We start from the raw sequence: 13,563 nt of genomic DNA on the forward strand, positions 1-13,563 counted from the left end.
GAGAGACAGCTTTAGACTTTAGATAGCTGAGTTCCTGTACCACAGTGGTAGTGGAGCCAGAGGACAGAAGGGAGGAGTATACAAGGGATTTTAGAAGGCAGAATCAATAGGACTTGATAACAGATTCCATATGAGAGGGCTGAGTGTAAGAAGTCAAGGGTGACCCCCAGGTTGTAAGCCTGGGTAATGCCCTTCATAGTAAGAGGGAGAGGAAGAGCTTACTTTTAGACATGTGGCACTTAAGGGGAAGATATCTAATAGGCAGTCAGAGATATGTGTCTGAAGGTCAGGAGAAAAGTGAAGGCTAGATAAATATATCTGAGCATCATTTGCATAGAGGTGATAGCTAAAGAGGAAATCTCAAGAATCTATAAAAAGAAGAGACCAAAGGCAGAGTCTTGGGGGACACTTACTGTTTATGAGAAATAACAGTCCAGCAAAGGAGTCTAAGAAGAATGAGTCAGATAAGGTAGAAGAACTAGGAGAGAAGTAGGGTTATATATGCCCAGAAAGAAAGGAATATCAAGGAGAAAAGAATGATCAACAGTGTCAAAAGCTGCAGAGATGTTAAGAAGGAGGACTGAGAAAAGGCCATTGGATTAGGCCAATAAGAGATCCTCATTAATCTGGGAGAGAGCAGTTTTGCTTGAATGACAAAAGAGGAAGTCAGACTGTGGAGAGTTAGTCAGAGAGTGAAATGAAAGAAAGTAGAGGTATCAATCATGGCTAAATTCCACCTTTCAATCAGTTTAGCACAGAAGGAAAGAGAAGAAGAGCATACCAGCTAAAGGAGATGGAAGGACCAAGTGAGGGAAAGGCCAGTGAATAGGGTGAGGCTGAATATTAGTGAGAAGAAAAGGGGTCAGATGAGGCAATCTGCTATGGCATGGGATCAGAGTTGGCCATGGTGAGAAGGACCACCTCTTCATATAACACAGGGCTGAAGTAGAATATTGTGGGGATAGCACTTGCAAGAGAGCAAGAGGCAAAGAGAGCACTTGGTGAGTAAACACAGTTGTCAAGTGAAATATGAAGCAAGGTTCTCAGCTGAGACACAGTGAGGAATGGGAGCCAGGGAAGGCTTGAAGAAGGAAAGAAGCCTTTGTGAGAAGTGGAATAGTGAGATGGGGAGGGAGAAGATAGAAAAGGACAGCCAGGCCACCATGAAGACCTAGTCAGCCCAATGTTATCATGCACAGCAGCACAAGAGCAGAAGGACAGAAGATGGGGAAACTGAGGGCCATCCATAAGACAAAGGGGACAAGGGACTCAAGAGGATAGGAGAGTGTAGAGCTGAACTGACTCACCCAGGGAGCAAGATGAGGAGGGGAAGAACAAATAAATCAGTTCAGGGGTGATGACCTAAGAACTAAGGAAGGAGGGAGGAAGAGGCCCTCAAGGGAGAAGAACTGGATTAGAGGTTGTAAGGCAAAGGGAGAAGAGTTAAGAGTTACAACAGATAATCAAATAAAAGAATTCCAAAGTTCATGAACATGGGAGTGGAACATTTATAGGTCAACCTTATGACTTGGAAGAACTGCAAATGCACACCTACCTTCCTTTCACTGCTGAGGTGATTTCAGAGTATTTCAGGTACTGTTGGACATGATAAATGTACATGATTTTTCAAAATGTCTTATTTTTCCTCTTTTAAAAAAATTGTTAACAAGTGACACTTCTTTGAATAAAGCAAGGGGTAGAGTCAATATTTGGGAAATGATGTGGCATCAAATCAATGCTTCATTTATGTGAAGCTGTGGGGAGACCAACTTTGGTCCTTTCTAGGTGCCCAAACCTAAATGGGTAATCTCATCACTAATGAGACCAACAAGTCCCTTTCAGCTCTTTATCTTTAACGATAGAAGCTTCCTGTGGATCCAGAGGCTTTACTTCCTCTCCTCTCTACTTTGGTGACTGTCACCAAAGCACTGAGCTTCCTGAATTCTCCATGTCACCTGTTAAACAAGGTGGAGTGGACTGAGATGCTCCCTAAGATGCCTCCTACATCTAAATCTTACAACCTCAAAAGTTTCTTGCAGCTCTCAGATGCTTTTGGGAGCAAGAACTGTTTCTTTTTTGCCTTTATGCCCTCTGTACTGGGTAACTTGATTTGCATAAAATAGGTACTTAATACTTATTGGACTGAAATAAAATCTATTATTCTATGATTCTCTCCAGCCTTTGTTACCTCCTCCCCCTGGATCTTCCCTCTGAGTCCAAGTCTCTTAGTTTTTTCTAATCATTTCTGCCCAGTTCCCCTCTTTAGCACAAAGGTGCCCAGGCATAGCAAACACGCTGCAGAGACCAAGATCACTGGAGTGAGTTATGCTGCCTCCCACTCCAGGTGCTCATCAAAGAGTAACTGAAGTGACTTTCACATTCTCTACCTGCCTGTACTGAAGACACATTCCTCATTTATCTTTTTGTCTTGTTATTCCTTTGGTTAGTGCTCTAGCTGACCAAGCCACATTCCAAAGGACATTACATTACCTGTGCCCTATTAATACTACCTGGAATGTCCTTTACAGGTTGCCCAAGTATTGCTCCCATTTCATCTCAAAGGTCCTATCTTTACAGTTTATGCTCATTTCTGTTTATAGTTGGTCAGCCATTTTTCAGTCATATCTGACTCTTCATGACCTCATCTGGGATTTTCTTGGCAAAGATAATAGAGTGATTTGCCATTTCCTTCTCCAGCTCATCTGACAAATGGGTAAACAGAGGCAAACAGGTTAAAGTGACTTTCCCAGGATCACACAGCTAAGCAGCATCTGAGGCGGGATATGAACTCAGGAAGATGAATATTCCTGATTGTAGACTCAGAACTCTATCTACTGTACCACCTAGCTGCCCTACTGTGCTGCCCAGCTGTTGCTATTAGCAAGCTCTTTTGTCACGAATGGCACCAAGGGAAATTTGTCCAAAATATTTCAAGACTGGAATCAATTAAAGCTTTTAAACAAGTGAAGTTTGACCCTGAGAGAACTTCTTCTATTTCAGCCTAAGACTTTCTTTCCATCTTCCTACCATCTCCTACCTCACAGTTAAATTATTCTTATGTCACAAAATCATGGAATGTTAAAGTTGGAAGGTACCTTAGAAACAATGCTTTTACAGAGGAACATGAGAACAGGAAGGGCCAAGGCCACATGGTTGTTAAGTGAGAGATGGGACTCAAACCCCTGACCCTCAGTCTTCCCAGCTCTCTTCCCTAGAGTTCTCCAGCCGAAGCCCCAAAAGGCAGCATAGAGTAACGAAGAGTCCCAGATTTGAAGTTCCAACACCTGGGGTTCAAATCCCAGCCCTGCTACTTAATGACTAATGTTGAGAGGGCCAGTTCTCAAGGATCCAAATCAAATCTCGGCATGATCTTCTTAAGAAGGACATCAAAAAGTTAGAGAAGTTCAGAAGAGGACAACCAATATGGTGAGATGGATGAAAGAATTGTGGAACTTGGAGCAAGATGAAAAGGAACACCATAGCTTTCTTCACCAATATGAAGGGCACCACCAGAATACGGATCAGACTTGTGCTTTGTGTCCAAATGGGGCAGAACTAGGTACCAAGAAGCAGAGGGTATAAGGAGACAGATTGAGGCTTAATCATGGAAAAAACTTGTGGACAATGAGAGCCTAAAATGAGCAAGCTTGGGAAGGGATGGATTTCTCTTCAGGAGTCTTTAAGTAGAGAATACCTATTTGTTATCAAAAGGATCCTTGTTCAAATACAAGTGGTCAGGGGGGCCTCCAGTCTCTGGTAGTACCTTTCTAACCTCAGGGCAATCACTATATCTCTGTGGTTTCAAGGTTTCTCATCTGTAAAATAAAGGGGCAGGCAAAATCAAGCTTTAAAGTCCCTTCCAACTCTAACTCTAATCTTTTTCAAAGCCTTCCTAGATTCTAACACATTTAGAACAATTGTAGCCTCTTAGCAGCTTAGTAAACAATAATCTAGGGCTAGATTATGAGGAAAGGAAATATTTGTCACTCCCTGCAGGGTTTACCATATAAGGTAACACACAGGATATGTTTTTAAAGAAAAAACAAAATGTCCCTCCAAGAAAATACTGTTTTTCATTAGTATTTTCTAATTTTAACTCCTTTATCTTTTTTCCACATTTAATTATATTTCCTACTCCCTGTCATTATTTATGCTTTCAATAAGAGCAAAAGTGTATGAAGTCACTGAAAATATCTCATTTCCTAATCCAGGGAAACTACCAACTGTCCAGGATTTAATGTAACAATTGTTCCAACATGTCTGCCTGCCTGCCCTCTAATGCTCCCTAGTTTAATTACAGAGCAATGGGTCCCACCTACTCCAAAGGGCTGTTCTCTCTTGTTCCTACAGAGATGGTCTTTGAGGGACATTACTGCCTATTTACAGAACTAGTACTGTAGCAAGAGAACAAGAGAATTTACCAAGGAACAACAAAAAGCCTAATTAGGGCTGAGTATAAGTACACAAAAGTCCTAGCTCCCAAGGTACTAGCTATGCAGACACCTACAACAGATACACAGGAAGCAGGGCTCAGCTAGCACATCCCTCTTTCTAATTCCTTGAATGGCCTCAAGCGTTCATTCAAACTCCCCTACAGTTTCTACCTCTCTAACCAAAGGAGCATATGAGGAACCTTTGAAAACAATGAGTCCAATGCCCCTTATTTCATAAATAAGGATATTGAGCCTGGTTCACAAGAGGAGTGACAGGATTTGAACTCAGATCCTCTTGATTTATTCTGTCTCTGAAGGAGTTATCTTGGATTATCTCACTCATTCAATCAACATTTTTTAAGCACCTACTAAATGCCAGGCACGGTGCTAAATTCTGGAGATACAAAGAAAGACAAAAGATAGCCCCTTATCTACAAAACAAGCTATTTACAGGATAAACAGGAAATCATTAAAAGAGGGAAAACACAGGGTAACCTTAGGGAAGACTTCCTATAGAAGGTGAGATTTTAGTTGAGACTTAAAGAGTTCCCATCAGTCTCTGAAAGTTTTGAAATATGATGGCTGCTCATGTGTACATCAACAAGGTTAATTGCCAGCATGGTAATAGTACAAAGATGTTGTTGCCACTTATAACATTCCCTTTGCCTATAGTGGTGGCTTCTAAACATAGCTGATCTGACTCTTAACAGCACCACCTGCTACCAGTTTCCTTCCAGAGCAACCTCATACATCCCTTCCTGATCGCCCCCCAGCTGCTGGAGCCCCTTTCAAATTCCCTTGTAGCCATTTTATATTTATTAAACAAACATCCCAATGGGTGGACAAGTCTCTTCCTGTTGGATTATCAAAGAATCACCCCAACAGTTTTATTTTTGTCTTTATACCCACCAAGCTTAGCACCGTGCCTGGACATAGCATGCACTTAACAAAAGCTTGCTGATTGGCTGGCTATTATCTTCTACCAATTCTGCTGGGCCAGGAACCTTGCCCTGCTTACCCTCAGCCTTGATCTGCCCCACCCCTCCATTACCAGCACAGAACCTGGAAGGAGAGGGGAGCTAAGAAGAATCAGTGGGCCAGATGAATGGACTCTGGGTGCTACTGTCTCCTAGGCTGATGCTGCCAATGCCTCCATCATCTGCCTAGCACAGATACTATCACCCCTGGCCCAGAACCTGGAGGGGAAAGACTTCCCTAAGCTCTTAGATCATCCCTTATCTGGCTGATAACTGGCTGATAACTGGCCGAAACTAGCTGAACTTCAGGCCCATCCCCTTCAGACTCCCACTCTCTCCTTATTTGAAGACCTCTGGCTTGGTTGGAGTGCCCTTCCTCCCAGAGGGAAGTGATCTTTCAAGCCCTCATTTCCCAAGATTCTCTGTTCTACTCAAACAGCACTCAGACTACCAGCAGCTCAGGTCTCATAGCCGTCACTATGCTAGAATCAGTTATACCTGTGAACATGCACACTGAATTCAACTTGATCCCCACCACACACCTGTAGCAGAGCTGTTTCTGCCACTGCATCCCCAGGACCAAGCACAGTGCCTGGAACACAACAGAAAACAAAGATATTGGTTGTTTTTGAAACACACAGTAGGAGCAATAAAAATTTGCTGAATTGCATGAATACCAACCCAATACATGGGTTCAGGTCTAATAACCACTTGTGAGGCAGGTGATGTTGTCTGTTTTCTTAAGACAATGTAGTCCCCAAAGAGCTACGGTTCTATTTTTAAAACAAAAAACATGTTCACAGAAGAAATTAAATGCAAGCCTGTTGCCCTTGGGCTAGTCTGGGATCCAGATGCTCAAATACTGATGCAATTGTAGGTGACAGTATCAGAAATGCAACATTGGTATCAAGGGAGGTGAGGACTTCATGTCTGGCACACAGTAGGAGCTTAAGAAATACTGGGTGACTGCCTATCCCTAGTCTGATAGCTCATATCACATTATGGACGATATGCTTGGAGCTTCCTAATGCCACCAACCTTCACACAGATGAAGCCAGAAGGCAAAGAAGGGAGGAGGAGAAAAGGAGGTAAGTGTAAACAACCTTTTCCCAAGTTGGGTCACAAATTCTCAGTCTCAGACTGAGGGTCCATGGTTGTTTTCATTTGTAAAACAAGCAAGATGGAGCTGTTGACTTCTATAGTTCCTTACACCTTTGAATCCAGGGTGTGGGGATCCTCTTTTCCGCCTTACCCTCTGATTTCTTCCTCCTAACTTTAGGCTGGATAAGCCACTGCCATCTTAAACTCCACATTTCAAAAACAAAACTCCTAACTACCTTTCCCCCAAATCTACTCCTTTTCAGAACGTTATTTCTGTCAAGAGGCCCAGCACCCTGCCCAGTACAGACCCACAAACCAGAATACTTCCTCCTCTTTGTTCTCCCTTTCCCCACCACACCCCTCAATGAATCTATTGCTAAATCTTGCTGCCTCCAAATAAGCCTAGATCACTCATCTTTGCCTTTTTAAAAATATTTAATTAGTTTGTTGGTTCATTAAAATTCCAGATATCCCCCTCCCACTTCCCTCATTAAAGAAGTCATTTGACCAAAAAAAAAAAAGAGAGAGAGAGAAATGTAGACATAAACTCTTTTGGGTTTCTATTTATCAGTTCTTTCTCTGGACATTCAAATTTCTTCAAACATTAATTCTGTAACTGTATATAATATTCTCTTGGTTCTACTTGTTTTGCTTTTCATCATTTCACATAGGTCTTTCCTTGTTTGTTTGTTTTTTTAAATTAACCTGATCATCTTTTCTTATGTACCAGTAGGATTCCATTCCAATCATATGCCACAGCTCTTCTGTCATGCCCCAACGGATGAGAATCCACTACCACCTTTTCTTTTTTAAAACTGTTACTGTTACTGTTATTTTTATTCTTCTGAAATGATCCTGAGCAAAACAGGAGGCCACAAGGACAGAGCTCATAGTCTAATAATGGCAATCCTAGTTCCACAAATCAGATGTAAACCAAGAGGTGTGGGTTCTTATGACCCATAATCACCAGGAAGACCAGCCCAAAGAATCTCCCAGGTAGAGACAGAGACTCAAATAACTGGGTGCAACCTCCACTTCTCCCTAACAATGAACGAACAACAGCCCAGCCCACTGGGGCACCTGACCTATGTTCAGCCTCCTCTCATCTTTTTCACACCACAGAGTACTGAAATCCTCTCAAGCTGTTGCCCTAGATAACTTTTTTTCACAATCCAACTTCTCAAAAACTTGCCTCTACTTGCTGCCTCAATTCCTAGTCTTCTATCTCAATTTGGCACCTAAGCCCACCACTATTTCCCTCCTTCCCCATGCCTAGGACTACTCTTTCCAAGGTCACCAATGATTTCTTTATTGCTTAATCCAATACCCTTTTCTCAGTCTTCTTTCTTCTGGATTCCTCTGCCAAGGCTGAGTCTACAGAGCATCCCCTGCTTCTCCCAGAGTTTGCTTCACTGAGTTCAGATCCACTTCTTTTGAACTAATTTGATCCCTTTCAAGCTCCTTTAAAAGATGGTCATCCTGTACATGGATTACCTAAGTCAAATTGCTTGCTATTTCAGAGGAAAGAAAGGGGAGAGAATTTGTCACTTAAACAAAACTTTTTTTAGTGTAATTGGGGAAAAGTTTATTATTTTTTTTAAATCAAGGATGGTCCTCCCTGTCCTGAGTACTCTCAACTTCTCTCTCTTTTCTGTTGGTTATTTCATCAGCTCCCATGGGTTCAACTACTCTCTCTATGAATGTAACTCTCTCAGTGTAGCCCTAATCACTCTCCTAGTCCCACATCCTTGGGGGGATACCCATTTGAACTTCACTTGAAGCCTACTTGGTCTTGTCAAACTTGACACATCCAGGACAGAATCTGAACTTGAATTCTCTTTTCCTCTAAACCTACTCCCTCTTAATTTCCCAATTGGTCTCATGGGCATACCTTCATTATTCCAGTCACATAGGAGTGATCCTTATGTCTTCATTCCTGTCCTCCACCAATATGCATTCAATTGTTAAGAATCTCTAATGGACTTCCACAACATCTCTCCACTCACAAAACTGTGGCCTGAGTTCAGGTCCTCATCAACTTTCAAGTGATTTGCAAGTACAAGTCCTAATTAGGCTCTCTGCCTCAAGTCTCTTTCCCCTTCAATCCACCCTACATAGAACAGCCAAACTGACACTTAAAGCAAAGCTCTGACCATGTTACTGCCCTACTCAAAGAATCACCAGTGGCTCCTTCTTGCTTCCAAATATAAATCCCAATGTTTGGCATTTAAAACTCTCTCTTGTCTGGCTCCACTTTTTCCAGACTTCATATTGCTCCATTCATGTGCTCTAAGAACTAGTCTTCTTGACATTTCTGGAACTCGATGTTCAATCTTCCACCTCCATACCTTTGCAAAAGTCACCTTATATACTCCTCCCTCATCTCTGCTTCCAGAGAGGGAGAGACTGGCCCAGATATATAGATCTGAGAGTCCAAAGAGTTAATTAAATGTACCAAAGAGGATGAGGACACCAACTAAAAGAATGTAGAGAGAGAAGAAATCCAGTGACAGAGCCTTGGGGTTATGCCCAAGAATGGGGGAGGATGACAAAGATGATGAGCCAGCAAAGATATTAATTCCTGCTATATTTTGGATGCAGAATATTCTTTATTTAATAATTGACTGGTTGAATGAGAACTGGGGATGCTTATCTCGAAGAAGAGAATACTACTTGGCTCTCAGGGGAAAACCTAGATACAATGGGTAGAAATTTCCAAGTTCAGAGGAGCCCTTGGCCAGGTGTGCCGGAGAAAGGGTTCCTATTCAGATATGGACTGAATTAAATCGGAGCTCCTCTGAGATAGCTGCAACTCAGATTTTGTGAGAAAACTGTTCTCTCCTATTAACCTTACGGTTAACTAAAAGTCCTAAGTCTTTCTTATATATAAAATATAATCTAGTCAAGTTCTACCCAGTCTTCTAATTCTAAATCTGATCATATTAAACCAAGACAGGAACTTACATTTATTGCAATGTAGTCTATTACAATTTCACCTTTTAAAGATTCCATTCATTGTTTCTGTTAAGTTGAATTTATTCATTTAACAAACACTTATATTAATAAGCACCTAGCATGAGAGGTAACAGAAAGACCTGAGTGAGGTTCAAGTTTAAGCTCCAACAAGTTAGCCATGTGACCACAGGCTGTCCCCCAGGCAGTGAGGGAGAAGAGATGCTCAGCTCAAAAGAAATGGCCCCTGCCTTGGAGGAGCTCAGGAGATCAAGCTGAACCTTTGGCTAAGTTTCTTTTTGACAGAGGTCGTTTAAATTAAGCCTATCCCAAGTCAGGATAAGCACAAGCTCTATGACCCAGGGCACACACTGAACCTTTCCATGCCCTCTATCTAAGACTTTATACAGGTAGATCTGCTCTGGTACAAGATGTTACCTCATTAAATGAATCCCTACACCAATGACCTGTCATCAGTTCCTAAGAAGTCTATGTGCCAGGACAGCTAGATGTGTCACTGGACAGGACATGACGACAGCCTGGCAGAACCAGGAACTATTACAAAGCACTAGTGTTGTAAGAATGTCAAAACGTTTCTGTGGTTGCTACATGAAGAGAAGCAGGTGAGTCACAGCCTTTGGGATTAGACCAGCCTGGTAAAACCAGATCAGGGCCTTGGGAGAGACATGATGTCAGGGTGTCCTAAGACTGCCCTCTGACACGGGCAAAGCTCTGTCTAGTCTGTCCTGACAGGAGTTTCAATCTTCCAGCAGAAAGATTCTGGCTAAAATGCAAACCTGGGCATCAGCTGTTGATGACATCCCTACGTGACCTTATGTGGAAAGCATGTTTGCAAGAGTTCCAGGGCAGGTTTAAGAATAATTTTTCCTTTTCTTACTTTTTGAGAGGCGGAAAAGGCCTTTCCTAACCTCATCATTCTGCCAAGGCCCAGAGTTGCCTACACCAGCAAAAGCCCAAGCCTACCAAAGATATATCTGTATAGATGAATCTTCATAATCCAGAGAAGAGGCACAGGGGTCCGATCAGGGGGCAGGATTGCAGGGCAAAAGTTTCAAGCTCCACTCTTCTACCTCTACTTTTGACTATGGCTTTCCTGAGGCTTAGTGATAAATCAAGGACACACAGAGAAGGTGATGCGAAGGGAATTGAAAGGGTAAATGAAAAGCACACATTCATTCCCAGCCTCAGAAAAACTTGGCAGGAGATACAAACTACATGGGATAGAAGTGACGGGTGCAACACTGCCCATGCTCTGGATTCAAGAAAGACACATAAGTAATTAATTTGCCCTGACACGGCTAGAAATAAGGGTCGGGGAATTTAGGGAGTGGTAAAAGAAAGTAAGGTCCTAACAGCAGCCTCAAAAGCCCAGGCCTGTATCAAGAAGGCCAACAAAAATCACCTACTTACCTGGGCATATGATTCCAGCAAGGTCACCAAACAATGATAACTTTTCTCCTAGGAAAGAAATGACAGCAGAGGGGAAGAGCTAGCAAAATACAGAATCCTAAGGATCACTGTCTAGTACCCCAGGAGCTTCCAGAGGCCAGCAGTCCGGAGGGTTCTCAGCCTTTCTGGAAACTCAAAGAAATAAACCCACAGCAACAAGTAAACTTGTTTTTGTACAGATTTTGGCTAGACCTTGGGTGCAGCCATCATTCTTCACCAGGTCTGGGTCTAACATAGGAGTTCACAGTCCCAAAATGAAGAAAGAATTTAAAATAGCTAGAAACCAGAATATCAGTCTCACCTAACAGAGATTACCCTGTCTGAAAGCACATAAGCCAATGACATAAGCTCAACTTTGAAATATCAATTATGGATGGGGTCCATGAACTCAGCAGCCAATAAATCAGGTCCAGTGATTGACTGGAGAAGTCTGGGGGCTTAAAACAAATCCTGGTGACGGTGATATCTGGGAATTGCATTTGTTCTGATGAGCCCTTGATTCCAAGCCTACTTTTCCAGATGAGGTTTACGTTATTCCTCTTTGCTCCCTTTACCGGCCAGCCCAACTGACCAATAACTGTTCTGTTCTATTGGGAACATTCCACTTGCCTCTATTAATGCCTAGAATGTATGTTCTTTTCATCTCCTTAGGAATCCTGGCACCCTTCAAAGTTCACCTCTAAGGTCACCTACTCCAGGAGACTGTCCCAATGTCCTGAGCTACCAGAACCTCAGCCATACCTGAGATTACCCTGTATTTACTTTTCCTTTTTTGTCTTTCTATCCCCTAGCTCCTAGAAAGGAAAGAAATTAGGGAACAAGCATTTATCAAACAGCTGCTAAGCACTTTACAAATATCTTGTCTGATCCTCACGACAACCCTGCAAGGCAGGTAGTGGTGTGATTATCTCTATTCTGTAGCTGAGGAAACTGAGGCAGGGAGAGATCAGGTGAAGAAACTTGCCTCTTTGGCTGTCTTTTGCTGAAGTCAGTTAAAAAGCATTTGTTAAGGCCTGATCTTGCCAGATATGTTATGGGGCATAGCGGATAAAATGCTAGGCCTGAATTTGAATCCTGCTTCAGATACTTCCTACCTGTGTAACCCTGGAGAAGTAAGTCACTTCACCTGTTTGCCTCAGTTTCCTCACCTGTAAAAAGGGGATAACAACAGCATCTTCCTCTCAGGGTTGCAGTGAGGCTCAAATGAGATCATAATTGTAAAATGCATAGCATAGTGCCTGGCACACAGTAAGCGCCATAGAAACATTAGCTAGTGGTAGTGGTGGTACACTGCAGATAGAGGGGAGCAGATTCAATCAACAAATGAGCACTAAATACAGTACTGGGCCACAGAATACAAGATGCAGACAAGGCAGTCCCTACCCTTATGGGATAGACTATGCACACATACATGCTTTAATAGAAGAACTGGCAGAAAGGCTAAGAGGGAAGCACTCTTTAAGAAATCAGTGAAGGGAGGGCAGCTAGGGGGCTCAGTGTATTGAGAGCTAGGTCTGGAGACAAGAGGTCCTGGGTTCAAATCTAACCACACACACTTCCTAGCAATGTGACCCTGGGCAAGTCACTTGACTTCCATTGCCTAGCCCAGGGGTCCCCAAGCTTTTTACACAGGGGGCCAGTTCACTGTCCCTCAGACTGTTGGAGGGCCGGACTATAAAAACCGAACCCTAACCAGGCAGCAGTATACACAGTGCAGAATCCCCTCCCCAGATCGCTGCTCACCATGCTGACGTCTTCCATTGTGCAGCCACATAATCCTTTGTGTGGCACCTCATTCTAAGGTGCCACGAAAAGGATTATGTTACCAGAAATAGTACTGTATGTGAGTGATGCCGTGCTTTGTGGCGCTGCCACATACAGGGCTCCTCTCACTGACCATCAATGAAAGAGGTGCCCCTTCCGGAAGTGTGGTTGGGGGGGGGAGACATGGCCTCAGGGGGCGGCGTGTGGCTCGTGGGCCATAGTTTGGGGACCCCTGGCCTAGCCCTTAACACTCTTCTGCCTTGGAACCAATACACAGCATTGATTCCAAGATGGAAGGTAAAGGGTTAAAAAAGAAAAAAGTCAGTGAAGGAGAATAGGGACAAGTGCTTATGTTCTTGAAGAATAAACCTTCCTTCCTTCCTTCTCCCTTAGAGTCCTTTTGTCTTGGAATCAATACTGAGTATCAGTTCTAAGGCAGAAGGGCGGTGAGGTTAGGCAATGGGGGTTAAGTAACTTGTCCAGGGTCACACAGCTATGAAGTGTCTGAGGCCACATTAGAACTCAGGACCTCCCTTCTCTGGGCCTGGCTAGATCCACTGAGTCATCTAGCCTCCCCCATCTTATAGACTCTTAAAAGACAGGCTGGACATTATGATATGCTACTGGACTGAAACCAAAAACAGTCTGCTAGATTTTGAACAAATATTTACAAGACAAGTTCTCCCAGGAAACTTCTGCTTTTCTCTCTGAAGCAACACTGTCCTCCTGTAAACAAAGTGTTGGGCAACTGGGTTGCTGGTTCAAGACAAAGCATTCAATTTAAATGAAATTTAAGTCATTAACATGTCGGGTGCAAGGCAATTTCATTGTGCATTTTACATGATCCTAAATCAAACTACTAACAT

The 13,563-nt window shown here is 42.9% G+C and overlaps 1 protein-coding gene across 15 annotated transcripts in view; it reads right to left on the minus strand.

Moving 5' to 3' along the window:
* OSBPL9 (oxysterol binding protein like 9) overlaps positions 1-13,563 on the minus strand; it is a 148,812-nt gene that overhangs the window by 76,791 nt on the left and 58,458 nt on the right. For 6 of the 15 annotated variants that reach the window (XM_056815147.1, XM_056815145.1, XM_056815148.1 and 3 more), the window contains exon 4: positions 10,895-10,942. The exons of the other annotated variants lie outside the window; for them this stretch is intronic. In XM_056815147.1, the coding sequence (XP_056671125.1) occupies positions 10,895-10,942 (48 nt within the window). The remainder of the gene's footprint in view (positions 1-10,894; positions 10,943-13,563) is intronic. 15 annotated transcript variants of the gene reach the window in all.

The sequence above is a fragment of the Monodelphis domestica genome, chromosome 2 (genome assembly GCF_027887165.1).
Source record: "Monodelphis domestica isolate mMonDom1 chromosome 2, mMonDom1.pri, whole genome shotgun sequence".
Lineage (NCBI taxonomy): Eukaryota > Metazoa > Chordata > Mammalia > Didelphimorphia > Didelphidae > Monodelphis > Monodelphis domestica.